This window comes from Delphinapterus leucas, chromosome 19 (assembly GCF_059928025.1).
Source record: "Delphinapterus leucas isolate spDelLeu-1000000601 "Yukka" chromosome 19, BTC_Dleu_Yukka2, whole genome shotgun sequence".
NCBI classification, from domain to species: domain Eukaryota; kingdom Metazoa; phylum Chordata; class Mammalia; order Artiodactyla; family Monodontidae; genus Delphinapterus; species Delphinapterus leucas.
In genome coordinates, this window is record NC_143147.1 from 12,773,274 (window position 1) to 12,793,489 (window position 20,216).

The 20,216-nt window shown below is 40.1% G+C and overlaps 2 protein-coding genes across 5 annotated transcripts in view; one reads left to right on the forward strand and one right to left on the reverse strand.

Moving 5' to 3' along the window:
- Window positions 1–20,216, reverse strand: part of ADPRM (ADP-ribose/CDP-alcohol diphosphatase, manganese dependent) — a 331,886-nt gene that overhangs the window by 300,649 nt on the left and 11,021 nt on the right. For 2 of the 4 annotated variants that reach the window (XM_022596214.3, XM_089900337.1), the window contains one exon: window positions 617–19,849. The exons of the other annotated variants lie outside the window; for them this stretch is intronic. In XM_022596214.3, coding sequence (XP_022451922.1) covers window positions 19,539–19,849 — 311 coding nt within the window. In that variant the 3' untranslated portion in view covers window positions 617–19,538. Of the gene's footprint in view, window positions 1–616; window positions 19,850–20,216 lie in introns of those variants that run through there. 4 annotated transcript variants of the gene reach the window in all.
- On the forward strand, window positions 115–17,252 carry TMEM220 (transmembrane protein 220). The gene is made up of 6 exons (XM_022596220.3): window positions 115–1,113; window positions 1,807–1,836; window positions 5,364–5,424; window positions 7,313–7,436; window positions 8,742–8,801; window positions 15,560–17,252. Exons 1-6 carry the CDS (start codon window positions 748–750, stop codon window positions 15,693–15,695), a joined length of 777 nt encoding a protein of 258 aa, XP_022451928.1. The 5' UTR covers window positions 115–747; the 3' UTR covers window positions 15,696–17,252.

The following is a 20,216-nucleotide window of genomic DNA, read 5'->3' on the forward strand; positions in this document are numbered from 1 at the left end:
CAGCAAGTCCCTTTCATGGTCCCTGCACCAAGCACGGGGCCAGGCATCCGGCAGACAACGTTCTTGAAATAAGCATTATTTGAAAGGAATGAAACAGAGAAAGAAAAAGAAATTCCTAAAGAGTTTTAGGAGATTTAGCGAAAAGGAGTGGAGCACAGGAGAACAGACTCATGATTTGAAATGATAAAGACTCTTTAGAACAGCAAAAATGATGAGGCCTATGGATGTGTAAATGAGCCCCGGGAAGAAGTAATCAGAAGGGTAAATTACAAAACAGAAAAAGACCATAAAACAAGTGAGGAGAGAAAAGTGAATATTTCAAGTGTCTTTGGTTCATAAGAAATTCATGAGCAACGCGTGTGGAGAATTTGTTGGTCTTGGTGGTGGGAAAGAATTGTAAATATGTATAATATGTAAATACCTCTGATAATAAAAGCCCATGAAGATATACTAGGCTGTCTTAAGAAAAGCTGTGAGCTGTATGAGATGCTAATGTAACTGTCGTCACTCGAAGAGATTACCATAATGCTTACAGGGCTTTGAAAGTTTCTGAGCTTTGGGAAGAAATGCATAAACACTAACCAGAAAGCGCGTACGCATCCACACGCATACATACACACACGCGCACCTCTATTTTTCTCTTTCCTTCTTTCCTCCCTCCCCTTTAATTTCCTCTATTTTTTTTTAAATGTGAAGAAGGCAGCTTTAGTGAAAACTGGCATTGGAGTTGCACCTCTTTGGGTTCAAATGCGACTTCCTGCCCCCAAGGACGAGCTGTGCGACGCTGAACCAGCCTCCCCGGCGCTCTGTCACTCACTCTCCGAGTCTGAGAAATGGGCAGATACCTACGCCTCTCTACATTTGACGAGGAGCGAATGCGGGCCCACAGGAAGGCCCGACCGGCGCCCCTCCCACCCGGGCGCGCGCCGGCCAGTGGCCTCGGGACCGGACGACCGAGGGCCTTCCGGGGATCGGGCCGGGCGGAAGGAGGGGCCGCGGCGTGGACCGCGCCGCCCGACCATGGCGCCTGCGGCCGGGCGCGGGGCGCCGGGCCTGTGGCGCGCCTGCAACTGGCTCATGGGCGCCTTCTTCGCGCTGGCGGCCTTCGTGCAGGTCAGCGCCCCGGGCCGGGCGGCGGGCGGCGGGGCCCCGGGCTCCGAGCTCCGCCCCAGGCCCCGTGCGGTGTAGGCCGAGCAGCCGGCGGGGTCGCAGGAGCCGGCCCTGTACGGGGAGGGCTGGAGTCAGGGTTGGTGATCCCGGAACCCGTACTCCGGCTCCAGCTGAGACAGGTGTGATCATATGGTCGCGTTTGCTCACATGCTGGAAGGAACTGGTTCGGCGCGTGTCCCTTTGCAGGGACCTGAGCAGAAGCGGCCCTGGCACCTTTCTAAAAAGGCAGCCTGGGGGCGAGGCTGAACTCACGGCCTAGGAGAGGAAGCAGAGCAAAACCCTTTGCAGCTAATTATCCTTCCAAGCCTGCTTTGGGGCCCCTTTGTGATAGCTTTCCTCATTCCTTGAGACTGGAGGGCCCTTAAGATACCCATTCTGGGCTTGGCTCGCCCTTTGCGGACCCCCTGTGCCCTTCTTTACAAATAGGTAGGTGTGGCTGTGGGTTCAAACCAGGTGCTGGGTTCAGCCAGAAGCCCCTTCCCTGTCACCATCGGCTGCACACTATGTCATACTCCTCCTTGTATCCTTGGTCCCTACTGCAGCGTTTAGAAAATGACTGAAATGAATAAAGAGCAGACCAAATGCTGGAATGGAACATGACAGCATGTCGCTAATGCTGACGTTTTGGCATTCCAGGTAAATGATCCAGATGCAGAAGTGTGGATGGTGAGTAGGAGCTGCCTTCCCACACCTGAAAGAATTGTGGGACTGCGTGAAACACGCAGGTTTATCTATTTGCCCTCCTCCCTGCTTCGTCTACTTAAAAACTTAGAAACCAAATCCTTAATAAGTGCTTTTTCCTAAAATATTAGAAGGATCAGATTGAGAAGTCAGAATTTTCCAGATATAGAGGTGCCTTTCAGCAGTATTCCCTTAGAATAAAATGGGCCAACTGAGGACACTTTTCTGAAGACACAGAACAGACCTCTCAAGGTTAAGTGAACCAATCCTCATGAATTTCTATCCAGAAACTCCAACAAACATTTGACGAGAAAATGGCAGGCTTAAGGTATGTGGTTCTGCTAATTCAGTGAGTTACATTCATAAAAAGTAATTAAAGCCCATAAAACCTACAGTATACATTGAACCAATGCTCTGATTGAATCATTTAGAGGAGGGGGAGTTCATTCCACACATTTTTGGAAATATCTAAATTTCGGTTCTTTCAATACAGATATACAATACTGTACAATATCACTGATGAGATGATTTTAGGCTTTGGAATAATGTTGACTGTGTATAGAGTAACAACAAGTGAAAGCATTTGGAATTATATATAATGTAATATATATTATATATATATGGTTATAAATATAACCACATTCTGATATTCTTACTATCCAGATTCACATGCCCCTGCCTCCTCCTCAGCACTATGATCCATATCCTTAGTTCCAAATGTTATTTCTCCTGCAGTTCCAAATATCCAGCTTAATGCCGAATTTCCAAACGACTGCTACATCTGTCCACCTGTACGTTACAGTGGCTCCTCAGATACCCACAAGGTCCTACCCAGCATCTTTCCCTCCAATGCCCACTCTTCCTTCTGACTCACCATTTCTGTTATCAGCAGTCATTCTGAGTCATCCTTGCTCAAAACCTCAGCCATCTCTAACATCTCTGTTTCTTACCACTGTCTTTGAGATCCCCTCAGAAAACAAAGAACAAAGCAATTCAACAAAAAACAATGTAGGTCTAATTGCTTATCTGTACGGTATCGGCACATTTTACCCTTCACCTCATGCTTGGATGATGTAATACGAATAATAATAAACACCAGGCCCCCAAAGACATCCTCCCTCACCCCCAGTTTAGCCCTCCATTCCTCCCACATGGACCCTTGTGGGTCCTTCCTAACTCTTCGAGCTGCCTCTAATATCTTCCATTCCTATAATACTCCCCATATATTGCTTCCTGCTTCAAAAACTTTTGTCATTTCCCAAAATGTCTAAGTTGAAACTCCCAACTTGGCATTCCAGGCCCACCACAATACAGCCCTATCCCACCTTCCCAACTTGGTCTGGGAAGCCCAGTCCACTTCTTGCCTTGCCCTGAGAATTCCTGTATGTCAGACTCTACTCAAGCTTCCAGGTCTATCTCAAATGCTATCTCACCTGCAAAATCTCTCTGCCTCTTTCCCATAAGTTCCAACCATCCTTCCTTTGAACCTTTACTGTACCACTAACTCATACTGCTTTGCATCAGAGTTGGCTCTGTATATGCCAGCTCCCAGGGGTCAGAGGCCAGTTCCCTCTTCTTGGTGGTCCTTAGGCAACCTAGCATAGAACCTTTCTATGGCAGTTCTTCCCATACTGATTCTTGAGTGAATAAAACGATAAAGGCACAGATGAATCAATTATATGTTACCGGGCACTGGGGGCTGTACTGTACCTGACTGATTTCCATGTTCCCTACCACATCTTGCTTATGGAGGATACTTGTATCAGGATGCATACAGGAGCAAATAATAGAAAATCTGACTAGCATCAGGTTATAAAAATACAGACCATCTCACAAGAAGTCTAGAGGCAGGTGCCTAATGGTCAACAGTGTCATCAAGGACCTGGGCTTTCTGTCTTGCTTCTCTGCCAATCCTCAATGGGTAGGTGATATATCCTCTCATGTTTACAGAATGGCTGCTGCAGCTCCAAACATCTCATGCCCAGACAAGAGCATCCCAAGTAGGAAGAAACAAGGCAGGAGGCAAAACCAGTTTCCCTCCTGTGCTTTTCTCCCTTTCATCAGGGAGGAAATGTTTCCCAAGAAGCCCCTAATATGGCTTATGGTCTGGGATCCATTCTGCTTGGTGAGCACTCATACATAAGTGCTCAGACCCCTTAATCTATTAATCACAGATATCTGATACATTTGAATGCACATTTAAAAATCTCTGCCAAACATTTCTTATGGAGAGCACAATTAAATACTGCATGATGTGTATGTGTTTAACTTCTCTCTGTCTGTCTCGATGCCTCTGTGTCTCTCTCCCTCAGTAGCTAAGTCATGTAGTTCTTCACTAGGGGGAAACTAACCCCTTACTGCTCTAAAAGTGGCCCTTGGAACAACAGCCCCAGTATCCCCTGGGTGCTTGTTAGGAAAGCAGAATCTAGGGCCCTACCCCAGACCTCTGGGATCAGATCTGCATTTTAGTAAGATCTTCAGGTAATTCATATGCACACTAAAGTTTGGTCTAACCCTCGGCAGCGTGACTGTCCTTGCAAATGCTGATACTGGCTGATATTCTAGTCATCATTTGGGATGGAGTAGGAAGGATGAACATGGTCTGTAATCCAGATGCTTTCTCTCCCCAGGGTCAAGACAGACATGTTTTCATAGTGACAGCAAATCACTTAAAATGTTCAGCTCAAAAAAAAAAAAAAATGTTCAGCTCTGACAACTTCCTTATAAACTAAAGGTTTCTAACTAAGCATCACAGTTGATGTTAAGCAGCTACATCTCTGGGGAGGCCCCATGCTTCTTATAAACCTACCACCCCCTACTTGCCCTCTGCCCACACCACACAAGCAATAGGTTTTTCCAGAATCTGCCTGCTTGCCGTGAATGAGGCTTGAAAATAGGGCCTCTTCAGGGCCAGCCTTCCCAACTCCAAACCAACTTACAACAGTTTCCAAAATGAAGGGCCTGATCTTATTGGGCACATCTGATCTGTACGCTGTCAGTAACCTTTATGTGGTCTCGCTCGCAGAGATGGAATATGGGGCTGCATGGTCCATGGACCTAGACCCAGCAGGGCCATGTGGCTAATTATGGCTGCCCCCGCCCTGCTTTTCTAAGAGCATTTTTTGAAAAGTAGGGAAAGGCCATTTAGGCATGGATGTTGCTTGGGAGAGATTAGGAGGTCACTGTGTCTTGAGACCAAAACTCTGCTCAATGCTAGAGCTTGAAGATGGAGAAATCTTTCCTGGAATAGCCTACAGTCTAGGAGGAAGGCAGATAGAATTACAGCCTGACACGGTAAATGCCATAAGGCAGAGGTCACCGCTTCCTCAGCTGCTACTGAAAGCTAGAGGTAAGTCACGGAGTGTGGTGGCCACTGCTGTCATCTTTCTTTACTCCCTACACATCTCTGAACACCTCCTATACTGGGCATCCTTCTTTTTTTTTTTTTTTTTTCTCTTCTCTTTTTGGGCATCCTTCTTAACCCATATAATTTCCTCTTTTTCTGCCAACAGGTTGTGTATACAGTTCCTGCCGGTCTGACCCTGCTTGTTGGACTTAACCCTCTTGTCACAGGTATGAACCTTGGATTCTGAATGGAGATACAGCAAATCTGATTTCCTTTCAATGACAAGAGTCTATCTGCCAACCCCCAGGAGAAAACTGGAGCTCTCCATGTCTCTCTTCTCCCTTCTGATCATAAAAGGAGGCGAATTCTAATCTAGATCGTCCTCACCCATCTTCAGGAAAACTTGATAAGGCCGTGCCATACTAAGACAGTCTTTCTCAATTTGGAACCCAGGATCTCATACTGATGTGGTACAGCAGTTATGCCGTTTAGCCCCTGAGAGAGAAGGGCTTCAGTCACCGCGTTGACTTCTTAAGCCACCAAGCTAATGGAAGATGGGCAACAATCAAACTGCTAACCTTGTCTCCATACTTAGTGGTGCATCATTGTCTATTATGCATTTACTCTATACAGTTCTTCTCCCAGTACCACTCCCATTAGTCATTTTCTGATTTTGAGTTCATTTAACGCCTATGGATCTGAACTGCTACTTTTGTAGAGAAACTGTCTATAATGTCTATAACAAATCTTTAGATTTTTCACTGATACATGTTGCTCTCTCTAATCTCCTTATGTACCATCACAGTAACTCCAGCAATTTCTTGCACACTTTTATATATGTTTCCTCCATCTAGGCTGTAAGCCCCTTGAAAGGATCATGTCTAACCCATCTTTGCCCAAGTCTAGCTTAAACATGGCCAGGAATATGGCAGGTACCTAATGTTTGTTGAGTCAGTGAATGGCTCTAACACAGAGGCTTTATCATATGTTTGTTTTGTAACCTGCTCCTTGGATTCCTTACATGTATATCCCAGGTGAGTATACACATAAAGAATTCACTTAAAATAGCGGTTTGCATTGCCCACAGGCCACCTACCTCAGTTAGGGGCAAAATGTAGCTGCTTCACCTTTTATGGCCCTAAAAACTCAGTAAACCTTAGTTGGACAGTTTCATTCTATGAAACAGTGTCTTAGAGCAGAAAAAAAATTTTTTTACATTGTTTACCAACATTCTCTTATTAATGGGGAATGTTAGTCTGGCAGGTTATTTGTCACTTTCTTTAAATCAGCTTCTACTAGTGGGCCTTGAAAATTCTCAGGGCCTTAGAATAAAGACTAATGATTCCCACCTGGGTGGGGAAAGCTCCCATCCCCCAGATGCTCGGGCTCCTTGTACAAGGCCCCTAGATCTCTGTTTACATCTTCAAGGTGTATCAGTTAGGACTCCATTAGTTGCAAGCAATGAAAAAACAACTCAAATGGCCTATAAGGTGAAGGGAGATGTACTGGGATCCTTTACTGAAAAGGCTGGGATGGTGCTGGCTTCAGGCACTGGTGGCAGCTCAGAACTTAAATTTGTCTGCAGTCTTAGTTCCACATCTACTGCACTTCAGCCCTGGGCTCCACGTGGTAGCCCTGCCACACAAAGGTCGCAGCTTCACCACGCTGGGTCCAACAGAATCTAGAAGCCACTTCCCTGATAGCTCCACAAAAGCTCAGAATGGAGTTGTTGGCCCTGATTCGTTATCTGTTCATCCTGAGACAAATTACTGTCACTGAGGGGATGGAATACATTGATTGACCTCGCTAAGGTCCAGTTGTCTGGGACACATAGACCAGGAGTGTGGGAAGGGTGGATCCCCAGAAAAAATAAGGGTCGTCATCATAGGAAGGGGAGATGCTGGACAATCAAAATAATAAATGTCCACTTAAGTTTATAAATACTGTTTTAACCTCTGTTTTAACCTTTTGATTTGAGGGCAAATCGAAACAAAAAAACCCCAGCCTTTTCTGAATGCTTTACTTGAAGGCAGATTATGGCAAAGCAATACAAAGAGACCATTTTTCTCTGGGATGTGATTCCACGATTAACAGCACCAGGATATCTGTTTTTAGGTAACTTTATTTGGAAGAGTGTCTCTGCAATACACATATTCTTCTGTATCGTGTGGGCTGTTGGCTTGGCGTACAACCTCTTGCTTCATACAAAACAGAACATCTTGCATGAGGAAGAAGGCAGGTGAGTGGTGATGTTTTGCTCTTTGGAAGGGGTGGGGAAGAACTGAGAAATCTGTTCCTTTCCGACGCCTTATCTGTGCATGATGATGATTTAATTCCCCCAACACCATAAGGAGCAGGGAAGATATTATCTCCTTTATAAGCTGAAGAAACTGAGGAAATGATAGAGCCAGGATTCAAAGCCAGCACTGCCTACCAAACCTGTGATCACTGCTACACGTTGCATTATATTATCGTCGGGCAGTTGGACCCTGACCCCCTTGTCACGAGCAAGGATCGCGTACAGTAACATTCAGTCCAGTCTAATGAGGTGAAAACTCCATCAGCCTTCGGATTCAGTCCTGGTTCAAGCCAGAATCTTAGTTACACGTGTGATCAGCCCCATCAGAGGTCAGCCTCTGCCAGCCTTGCCCTTATATATCTCATGTCCTCTCCTCCTTTTGTCACCACCATTGGCTCTTGTTTTATCACCTCCTCCTTTGCTTCCTCCCACCCTTGACTCCCTGGTCTCACGAATAGCCCCCCTCCTTTCCTTTCTATCCCACTGGTAACATCTGCCAACACCAAAATTGAGAGACCTGTAGCTTAAGTCCCACTGGTGAGGTGCTGCTACATTATAGGCCCTCATCTTTGGAAAACTAGATCAGGTTGGGTCAGTTGATGGGAATGTGGACCAAATGGTTTCAATCACCTCCACCAACCTGAAGCCCATGAGGCACAGTGAAATCAAAGTGGGGGCTTCTGGTGGTATTTGGCCAAATACTATTATTTTCTACGCTATGTAAAAGATACAACCTTTTAACACATATTTCTAGAAGCATATACCCACCCCAAAATCATTAGACTCACACTACAAGTCATTCCACTCCACTAAGACGTGACCCAGTCTCCTGCAATCTGTGCTTAAATTACTGATTTGAGCTCAACCTGCCTAACAGTGACCCCTCTAACACAATGTGAAAAGAGTGCCTGATCAAATCTGGGATTGTCTTCTTGGTTGTGGTATTCCTCCCCGTGACATGAAGTAAGTGATTTATATATGTTTTTGTTTGTTGTTCCTCTGTTCACCTATAAATTGGGGAACAGTCATGAAGTTCTTATCTGCCTCATAAGATGAAATTTATTTTCATATGGGGCTTTAAAAGGTCTGAAAAAAGTAATTTATGAGTCATGGTTAGACTTGAAAATATTTTGTAGATGCTATATATCTTGGAGGAAGTCATCAGACAATCAGCAGAATCAAGTGTCAGGGAGAAAATGACACTTCGCAGCCACTTCAAAATATGAAATCTATGCTATTTTATAGGGAGCTCTTTGGTCTGGTGATTATCACAGCATGGCTGAGCCTGTGCCACAGCTCATCAAAGTAAGTTTTCAACTCAACTGTTAAAATCAGATGCGTTTAAGGTTGGTCAGATCAAGTAGGTAAGTGAGAATATTGACACAACTGGAAACAGGAATCTTTTGAGAGAAATCTTTCCTTTTCGCAAGGGAAGCTAACAAGAGTCGGTTCAGTGTTTCATGATCATTCATACTTTTATGAATACCCCACTTTCCTGTGTCATCACAGGTAGTTGCCAGTCTATTCTCCAGAGAGAAGGAAAGTGATCTCAAAAGGATGCTTGGATATTTAGGGAAAAGTGAATAGCAAACAAAATATAAAACTGTGGGTACATGTAAGTGAATATTAACTTTATAAAACAATAATAGAAAAATAAAAAATATACGACAACCTTAGCATATAAGCTGGAAGGGTATAAACGGGGCTAAAGTGTTCTAAGGTCCTTGAATTATCTGGGAAGGGTAAAAGTATCAATTTATATTAGATTTTGATAAGTCAAGGATTCATGTGGTAATCCTTAGGGTAACCACTGAAAGAAAAGGAGTACAGAAGGCAGGAAAGGAGAAGAGAAAAAGAACGGATGGGGAAAATAAGAAGCAGATGTTAAGACAGAGAATTAAACTCAAATATATGAGAAACTACATTAAATGTAATTGTTCCAAATATTCCAATAAAGATTTTCAAAATGGATAAAAGATTAAAAACTAAACACTGCTTACAAAAGAGAACACAAATATACAGAAACAGAAACACTGAAAGTCAAAAGATAGAAAAAACATACTATACAAGCACCAATAAAACGGAAGCCAGTATAGATGTTTAATTTTAAAAAGTAGATTTTAAGGTCAGCATTAGAAAAAAGGAGGACTTTTTGGCAATTAAAAAAAATTCTACTTTAATTTTTTATTTTGAAATATTCACACATTCAAAAGCAGAGAGACTAATATAATGAATCAGATGTACTCATCACCCAGCTCCAACAACTATCATTATACATCCAATCTTGTATCATCTATCACTGTCCTGATTATTCTGAAATAAACCTCAAACAACATGTTGTTTTATGTTTTATATATTTCAGTATGTACCTCTAAAAGATAAGCACTTAAAAAATAACCACTCTACTATCATCACACACAAAAAGTAAAACAGTAATTCCTCAGTATTATGAGTTTTCCAGCTAATGTTTATATTTTCACAATTGTATTATAAATGCTTGTTCCTCTGTGCTTCATGTTTCCTATAAATTGGTGGTAAGATCTAGAAACTTGGCCAGATTCTGGTCGTCTTCTTCTCCTCCTTCTCCTTCGTCGTCTTCTTACCATCATCATCACTAAGCAAGACCACTTCATGGCTGGTGTTACGCACTTCCATCGTAATGTGCATAACACCTAGCTGTTTCTCTTTAATGTTAATATAAAATCTTTGATGATCACTGCCTAAATCCACTAATTCATTTGAGTTGCAAAACGGTCATAATCTAAGTATACCATTCCTTGATTATTATCTGGAAAACTTCCACTTATCAATTCTTGGACTACTCAGACACAGATCATAAGAGGAAAAGGAGTTGACTCTCTTAATTTACCAGTTTTCAGAATGAGTTTTTCTTGCTTTGGCACCTTCCAAAAGTGACCAATGAGTTTTGTTTATTTAATAATACCATTATAAAGTCATGGATTTCAAGATATTTGATGTTCCTCAGTCCATGGCAGTTACTTAAACTGTCTCATCTTTGACCAGGGGCACTTATTCAGGTTGGCACCAGAACTCTGTTTGACACGACCCTAGTAAACGTTGATTGCTTCCTTGCTTTCTGGTATGACAAAATGTTCCAAGCTAAGATTATATATTTTATGCCCCAGACCTGGAATCAACCATTTTTCCAAAAAGCCCTCATTACTTTCAGTAGGTAATAATGGTATTTAGAGGTCACATTCTGGGCACAAATGCTGCTCACTGCTACTGGGTTGAGTTGGGTTCTTTTAGTGGGCAGAACTAGGAAAATTCACATTATATGTGCATAGGTATGTATATATATGTATGTGTGTCATAAATATATATATATACACATATGTATGTGTGTGTATTACATATATAAAGATATATATATATATATTTTTTACATATATAGTTAAAGATAAAATCCCTTATGAGTTCATATCGATCCTAGAATTCAAATTCAGGAACACAAGTTTTCATCTGACCTTATCAGCAATCTTAAATCTGTATTTACTTTTCTTTTTTTTTTTAATTTTATTTATTTATGGCTGTGTTGGGTCTTCGTTTCTGTGCGAGGGCTTTCTCTAGTTGTGGCAAGTGGGGACCACTCTTCATCGTGGTGCACGGGCCTCTCACTATTGCGGTCTCTCTTGTTGCGGAGCACAGGCTCCAGACGTGCAGGCTCAGTAGTTGTGGCTCACGGGCCTAGTTGCTCCGCTGCATGTGGGATCTTCCCAGACCAGGGCTCGAACCCGTGTCCCCTGCATTGCCAGGCAGATTCTCAACCACTGTGCCACCAGGGAAGCCCCTGTATTTACTTTTAATCATGTCAGAAAATCTCTCATCTCAGTGACCTCAACATAACTCATCTGACTCATCCCACAATACAAACACAATCTCAGAATAACAATATAATTACTGAAAATAGGTATTTTGTGTTGCTGTTTCTAGGGAACATCTCTCTAAGGGATGTACATTCAAATTACTTGGAATAGTAACTCTGTGTGCTAATCCCACCAAGTGAATAGACAGTTAAGTTCATTTATTTCATTTTACTTTCAATTTCTAGGGATACTTTATTAAAAATATATTAATTTTGTTTTATAATTATATAAAACATCTATGTGGTTCCAAAGTCAAATCTACAAGACAGAGTACATTCAAAGAACTCTAACTTCTCTATCTCCCAACCCTATGTCCTCCCTTTCTCTATAGGTGAAACTTTTTTCAACTTTATGGTTCATCCTTCCATGGTTTCTTTTTTTTTTTTTTTTTTTTTTTGCGGTACGCAGGCCTCTCACTGTTGTGGCCTCTCCCACTGCGGAGCACAGGCTCCGGACGCACAGGCTCCGGACGCACAGGCTCAGCGGTCATGGCTCACGGGCCCAGCCGCTCCGCGGCACGCAGGATCCTCCCGGACCGGGGCACAAACCCGCGTCCCCTGCATCAGCAGGCGGACTCTCAACCACTGCACCACCAGGGAAGCCCCCTTCCATGGTTTCTTAATGGAGCAAATACGTACATTCATTGGTATTCCTGCTTGTCTTAGATAAGTGGTAGCATATTATACACAATTGTATTCCTGATTTCCCCTTACTACATCCTGGAGATCACCCTGTGGTATATAAAGACTTTCCTTATTCTGCTGATAGGTCCACAGTATATTCATCCAGTCCTCTACTGTTCGGGTTGTATCCAATCTTTTGTGATTCAAAATAGTGCCAACAAAGTGTATTGTCAAATTTCTGAATTTTTACTAATTGGATAGTTGAGAAATGGGTAGTTTTCATTTGTATTTCTCTTATTAGGAGCAAAGGTAAGCATATTTTCATATGATTAAGAGCCATTTGCATTTTTTTCTATAAATATTGGTTCATCTCTGAGAGTATAGGTTTAACCAATTTCTAAGGTTGTTGGTCTTCTCTACTTTTAGAAGCTCTTTACATACTAGGGCTATTAACCCTCTGTCTGTGATATAATCTGAAAAATTTATTTTGCAGTTTCTTATTGTCCTTTTACTTTGCTTATGCAAAGTACACTTTGCCATGAAAAAAAAAATTTTTTTTAATGTGACCAAATTTATCGGTCCATTCCCTTATTGCTTCTGGATCTGGAGTCATAGTTAGGGAAACTTTCCTTCCTCTCAGGTTGTAAGTAACTTACCTAAGTTTTCTTCTAATACATGTATGGTTTCATTTTTACATTTAAATCTTTGACCGATTTAGAGTTTATCCTAGTGTAACAGCAAAAAGAACGGATCCAATATTATCTTTTTCCTTTTTGGCTCTCTGGTGATCTCAACACCACTTATTAAAAAGCATACATAACTAATAACATAGCCTCAAAATAGATAAAATAAAAATGGACAGAACGAAAAAGAAAAACTAAAAAATTGACAATCATTTTGGGAGACTTTAATACACTTCTTTCAGTTACTAACAGAACAAGAAGATTTAAAAAATCAATAAAGATATAGAAAATTTGAGCTACACAATAAGAAACTTGACCTAAAGGACATATATAGAATACCAGCACCAAGAATGGCAGAATTCACTTTTTTTTCAAGTAAACGTTGAATATTTGCAAAAAGACTTTATGTTGAGCCATGAAATAAGTTCCAACAAATTTCAAAGAACTGAAATCTTATGGAGTACGTTCTTTGACCACAGTGCAACTAAGCTAGAAATCATTAACAAAAATAATAATCAGACAACCACTGTATGTTTGGAAATTAGGAAATATATTTCCAAATAACATTTGGAACACATCACAATGAAAATTAGAAAATATTTTGAACTGAATGATAAGGAGACGACTACATATTAAAATTTGTGGGATGTGGGTAAAACGCATGCTTAGAGGGAAATTTATAGCATTAAATACATATATTAAAACAAAACAAAACAAAACAAAAACTAGGCAGGCTGAAAGTCAATGAGGTAAGCTTCGAAGAAGTCAGGAACTCTCCAGTTCAAGAAGTTAGTAAAAGAACAGTAAATTAAGCCCAAAGAAACAAGAAAATAAATATAAAAGCAGAAACCAATGAAAGGAAAAAAATCAACATTAAAAAATAAAGGAGTAAGAGGGACAAATATTCATTCTCTGAAATGATTAATAACACTGATGAACCCTGGCAAGGCTAAAAAGGGAAAAATAATTAGAGTGAGAGCAAGGAAAGGAAGGCACAAAAATAACTAATTTCGGATGAAAAAGACAAAGATATTTGCCCATGTAACAGACACTGCAAAAATCATAAGAGGATATTATGAACTTTTTCCCAATAAATTTGAAAATGTAGATGAAATGGACAAATTCCTTGAAAGATACAATTTACCAGAACTGACACAAGAAGAAATACTCAGAACGGTCTCATAACTATTAAAGAAATTGAGGGTATAATATAAACTTTTCCTAAAAGAAAACTCTAGACCATATGGCATAACTGCAGAATTCTACCTAACATTTAAGGAAGGAATAATGCCAACCTTCAACAGGCTCTTCCAGAGAACAGAAAAAGAAGAAACATTTTCCAGTTTATTTTATGAGGGCAGAAAAATCTGGACACCAAAAGTTGACAAGAACATTACGCAGCCCCCCCACCAAAAAAAAAAAAAAAAAAAACGAAAGAAAAAGGAAGTTACACAGCAATCTCACTCATGACCACAGATGGAAAAACCCTAAACAAAATATTAGCAAAAAATAAAAAACATTAGCAAATCAAGTCCTGCAATTCATGACCCAGCCACCAAGTTGTGTTTATTCTAGGAATACAGTTAGTTTAACATTTGGAAACCAACCAGTGTTTTTCACTACATTAACAGAATGAAAGAAGAAAATAAACTATCTTCTCAGCCTATACAAAAAGAGCATTTGATAAAATTCAACATCCATTCATGATAAAAGCTCATAAAAATTGATTTAAAAAGGAACTTACCCTGTTAAAGGGTATCTATACCACAGCATGATACTTAATGGTGAGCAGCTGAAAACTTTTCCTCTGAGATCAGGAATGAGAAGTAGCCACTGTTGCCACTAGTTCTACTCAACACTGTTCTATCTCTTGTCCTAGCCAGTACAGTAAGGCGAGAAAAAGAAATAAAAGCCCCCAAGGATTGGAAAGGCAAAATTAAATTTTCCTTATTCACAGATGACAAAATCACATATGTAGAAAATTTCTAAACATCTAAAAAGTTATTCAAATAAGTGAGTTTAGCATGATGGCTGGATACTAGATCAATATACTAAAATCAACTATTTTTATCAGCAAGTAACAGAAAATGATAAAAACAAAAAGTTACCATTTATAGCATCAAAAAATCAACTCCCCAGGAATAAATCTAGCAGAGATGTGCAAAATCTCTGCACACAAAACTATAAAACATTATGGGAGAAATTAAAGACCTCAATATTAAAATAAAGAACACCTAAATAATTATCCTATGGCAGTATAAGATAAACCCATACTGGAAAAATAAATGAATGAAACAATAGAATCTAGAAACAGATCCATATATATATATATATATATATATATGTACGTATGTATGTATATGGCCTTTACTTAGGACAATGGTGGCACTCCAGGGTAGCAAAGGAAGGCAATCTTTTCAATAAATAGTGCTGGAGCAATTGAATATCCATATGGAAAAAAGTGAAACAACCCCTACACCTTAAAACTTTCATAAAAATCAATTCTAGGTGGATTATAGATCTAATGTGAAAAGCAAAACCATAAAACTTTTAGAGAAGATAATCTAGTATCCTTAAGACCTTGGGGAAGAAAAGTTTTCTTAAACAGGACACAAAAATCATTATGTAAAGATCCATTTTAACATTGCTTTATCAATGACCTTCAACTGAGGTCACTGAAATGCAGAATTATATTTCTTATATAATTCTTATATGAAATATAAGAATTATATTTCAATTTAAAAAATTAAAAAGACCGTACAAAAATGTAATGATGTGTTTTAGTAAAATCAATCTTCATATTCGTTACCAAAGCAATTCATAATTTTTATTGGATTGTTATTTATAATAATTTTTGTGTGTCTTTATAGGAATCCAGTTGGTGGAAGAATTCAGTTGGCTATTGCTATCATAGTTGCTCTTTTCCCATTTATCTCATGGGTCTATGTATATATAAACAAGGAGATGCGGTCCTCCTGGCCAACTCACTGCAAGACAGTAATTTAAATGAAGAATCCTGTTCTTAAAATGAGAGTTTACAATTTTTTGTAAACATGATTGTAACATGCCAGTTTCCTAGGAATTTATTTCAGGTAATTTGAGTTAATACTAGAGATGATTTTTTTAAAAAATCCTAAGTTAGGCTGCCTACAACACAGGACTGGAAGGGACTAGTAAGAGAAGGAGCCTGATTCTGTTGTGTCACAGTGTAGTGGAAAAGGCAAAACACAAAAGTTCAGAAATATGAATTCTAACTCAGCTACGTCACTATCCATGTGTCTTGGGCAAATGTGTATACCTCCCATGGATAATTCTTTATCTATAAAATAGGGTTACTACCAGACCTCCTACTTATTTATATAGTTGCAAGGTTTATAACCGAGATAATATGAGAGCATTCAAAATATAAAGAGCTGACAAAGGGCTGCACCTGATAACAGAGGGAAGCAGGGTTTGGATAATGATAGAAAGAGTTCAGGAGAGGGCTGTACCCCTGAACTAACCTCCGTATACTGAACTGGTACAGTGCCGTGAATTAAATGAGGACTCCAGATGAACCAAGTGAACAAGCATGTCTTGGAAAGAAAGTTAGCTAGAATAAAGGAATGTGGGACCAAAAAGAAGGAGAGAGAGAATATTAATTACATTTTAAATGAAAAATAAGACCAAAATCTAGACACATATTTTTAATGTCAAAAGTAGCCCTGGAGAGAAGACCAGTTCAGAGCTGTACAGTCTGGTGGCCACTAGCTGCATGTTGTATTGAGCGCTTGAAATGTACACTGAAGAAGTTTGAATTTTTTCATTTTTATTTAAAAACATCAATTCAGTTATGAGAAAACTTATAAGTGTGTTTGGAACACTTGTTTTAAGTATGTCTGGAACAACTTGGATATGTGAATCTACTTCTTCAGCAGCAAATTTTATATCTAAATACGGACCAAGTATTTCCAATGAAAATTTAGTGTCCAAATGGATGGATTATAAGTATAAAATATACACTAGATTTTACAGACTTAGTATAAAAAAGAATGTGAAATATTTTTATATTGATTACATGTTAAAATAATATGTTAGATGTATTGGGGTAAATAAAATACATAACTAAAATTAATTTTATCTATTTCTATTTACTTTTTAAAATGTGACTGCTAAAATATTTCAAATTACTTATGTGGCTCACATTATATTTCTGTTGGTCAGTGCTGTCTTAGAGCATCTGGACGGCAACTCTTTTACATATGCTAGCATCAAACTCTATAGTGGAGACAGTTTCATGAGATTTAGGAAATATCTGACTCAAAAAGTATTAGTAGAGTGAAAATGAGTCTGGTAGTTTGCCTATTTTTATAGCCTTTAATACGATATTAAGTGTTTTATAAATATTTGTTAAAGGAGATAGGCATGTTTTTTGTTTTACATAATGGCCACTGGATAGTCAGAAATTCTCTATCAAGATTTAGAGGGCAAAGGAAAAAAAATCTAGTTGATATTAAAGCAATTAAAGTAAAATTTATTTTAAGGGTCAGTGAAATACAAATAAAGGATTTCAGTTTTCTGGTATATTTATGGTTTTTATACCTCCGTTAGTATAACTATTAGTCAGACATGAAGAAACAGATTTATTTCCAAATTCTATATAGGACCTACCCATCCTCCAAGTAATGCCTGATTCTGTGCTTAAAAGACTGTAATGTTTCAATTTTTTTTTAAAGTAATGTCCAAAATACACTTTCATCATATTTGCATCTCCCATATAACACTATGAATTTTGTGAATATACACATTTCCTTTCGTATCTCCAGAAGCATGTAAAAGGCAGTAACTTGGTAAAGTACTGCCTTTTGAACAGTATTACTGAAATTGCTTTTCAACTCTATTTTTCAATTGAATTTAAGTATTATTAGTAAGTTTAATAGTTCTATTGTCAAAATCTCTGTCCTCCCACCCTCACAATCTTTTTTCTCCCCATTGTCATTCTCCTATATCAGCCTCTCATTATCCACTGCCTGGAATTGACACAAATTTCCTCACACATTCCCCAGCTCAGACACCGGAGGGTTCCTCACTGCCTGACAAGTTTAGTTCTAACTCTGGCTCGTCACTCAGGGCTCTTCACCATGTAGCCCTAGCTTGTCCTTTCCCGCTTTACCGCCTGCCATCCCCCAGCGCTGTTTGGTGAATCCTCATAGCATTACTTGCAGTTCCTGAACTCAGCATATCCTATGACGCTACGCTGTTCTGTCTACATTAAATGCACCCGCACACCTATTTAAACCATTTTTCTTCCTTCTTCAAGTCATCCCTATTCCCTTCAAACAAAATTAAATCCCTCCTCCATGTTGCCACTGTCCTTTCTTCATACATTTGTATGCAGGGTTGTTTCTCTCTCTCACTTGTGGAAAGTCAGTGAAGGCAGGGAGCGCATTATAGTCACGTCAGCAGGCTGAATAATGACCCTCAAAGTATCCAGGTCCTAATCCCCAGAACCTTTGAATGTTACCTTACATCACAAAATAGACTTCCCAGATGTGATTAAGGATCTTGAGATGGGAAGATTATCCTGGATTATATGGGCAGGCCCTCAATGTAATTACAATATAAGAGGGAGGCACAGGGATATCTGACTACAGACGGAAGGGGAGAAAGGCATTGTGACAACAAAGCAGCAAGAGACTGGAAAAAGCTGCATTGCTAGCTTTGCAGATGGAGGAAGGGGCCATAAGCCAAGACATGCAAGAGATGCAGCTCTAGAAGCTGGAAAAGGCAAGGAAACCGATTCTGCCTCCGAGAGAGCATGGCCCTGATAACACCTTGATCTCAGCCCAGTGAAGACAATTTCAGACTTATGACCTCCAGAACTGTAAGAGAACAAATATATGTTGTTTAAGCCACCAGGTTTGTGGTAATTTGTTACAGCAGCCAGCGGAAACCGATACGCCTCTGTAGCCCCACAATGCTTCGTTACTCAGCAGACACACTCACGTTGACTAGTACTGGTTTTTTGTCTTCCCGTTTTTCAGTCCCTGAATCAAACTTCTTCTACACTTGAACAGTCCCCATTTGCCACTGAGTAAGTGTTTCTGCGAATAAGTCTTAGAATATATGACAGCTCAGTTAAACATGCCCCGTTTGTCTATAAAGGGTGTCAAGGGTAAATTCATTTACCTACGATAGTCTCCTATAGCACCAGCTGGGGGCCCAAACAGACATGCTGGCAGGCACACAGCTGCACTGGCACTCGGTCCTGATTTGGCTGAACTCACAAGAGGTTCACAAGGGAGACCACACATTCACCTGTGTGAATGGGGGTGCTATTCGTTCACCTGTGAAGTAACTAGTGATGCTTTTGGCTTACGAAACAGGAGTATAAACCTATAAAAGTACAAATATGATGGGTACTCTGAGCATAAAATGTCTAAAGCTCATTCACACAACTGGGTAAATGGAAAAAGTTTACCTGAGCTTATTTTATTTCTTTTTTATTATGAATTTTAACTTACATAGCTAATACAGTGAATGAATACATTCTCCTTGTAAAAAGTAAAAAAACCTCAGGTAAGGCTAAATAGAATCTGTTTGGAGGACTGTATCCCCCCCACCTCAGTCTCCTCCCTGGTTTATTCATGCTACTTTCATTCATTTCCTTTCCAGTTTTCAACACGGGACATATTATCCAAAAATGACATTTCAGAATATCTTACGAGCTAACACACACTGAAGTCAGTTATGGCCATTTGTTATGCAAACAGAATACTAAACAATGAGACTCAGGATGTGGGGAGAGGAAGGCGGAACAAACCCACAAAGCCAAGTCAGTCTCTTTCTATAAAAGTAAACAAAATCACACTAAAAATGGAAAGCTTTTTCCTTCTTGTAATTCATAATTCTGTCTGGAACTCTGCCCCTCCCTTTCAGCACCATTTTGTCAGGATAGACATGAACTGTGCCAAAGGCCTGGCTGTCTGGAGCCGTTTCAATAACCCCTTCTATGTTGACGTGGTGCACACCAAAAGGATCCTCAGAGTAGCCACCATCGTGAGTGTGACCGGCGAAGAAACACACCACACACTTGTGAGACCAAATGACTGCCAGGGCGTCTCTGTAATTCCAGGCCAGGCACACACTGTCAGAGGCCTCGGGATAAATGGGAAGATGGCCTGTTAGTTAAAGAGAAGAAGAGTTATGAGCCAATTAAGAAATACCTCTTTCACCAAAAAAAGGCTAAAAACTAGTACTCAGGATAAAGAAAATGTGTATTGCTACTCATATGGACCGAGACCAGAGAGAATCCACATACATGAAAAACTAGATAATCTAGAGCCACGTTTCTGGAGCATAAAGAAGGGCGAGACAGTTTGCATCCAAGGGGAGAGAGGCTGCTGTATACGCAGAAAGCCTGAGATCTATGGCCTACAAAGTCTCAAGATGCACAAACACCACCACGGGAGACTGAGGGCATCCCAGGCAGGGCGGTCCGTAAAGGCAGCCAGAGATCAGGTAGATGCTGCACTGGAATCCAGTCTC

Coding starts and splice junctions, on each gene's coding strand:
- TMEM220 (XM_022596220.3), top strand. CDS start 748: ATGCGACTTCCTGCCCCCAAGGACGAGCTGTGCGACGCTGAACCAGCC. Junction 1,114..1,806: donor CGCTGGCGGCCTTCGTGCAG/GTCAGCGCCCCG, acceptor TTGGCATTCCAG/GTAAATGATCCAGATGCAGA. Junction 5,425..7,312: donor ACTTAACCCTCTTGTCACAG/GTATGAACCTTG, acceptor ATCTGTTTTTAG/GTAACTTTATTTGGAAGAGT.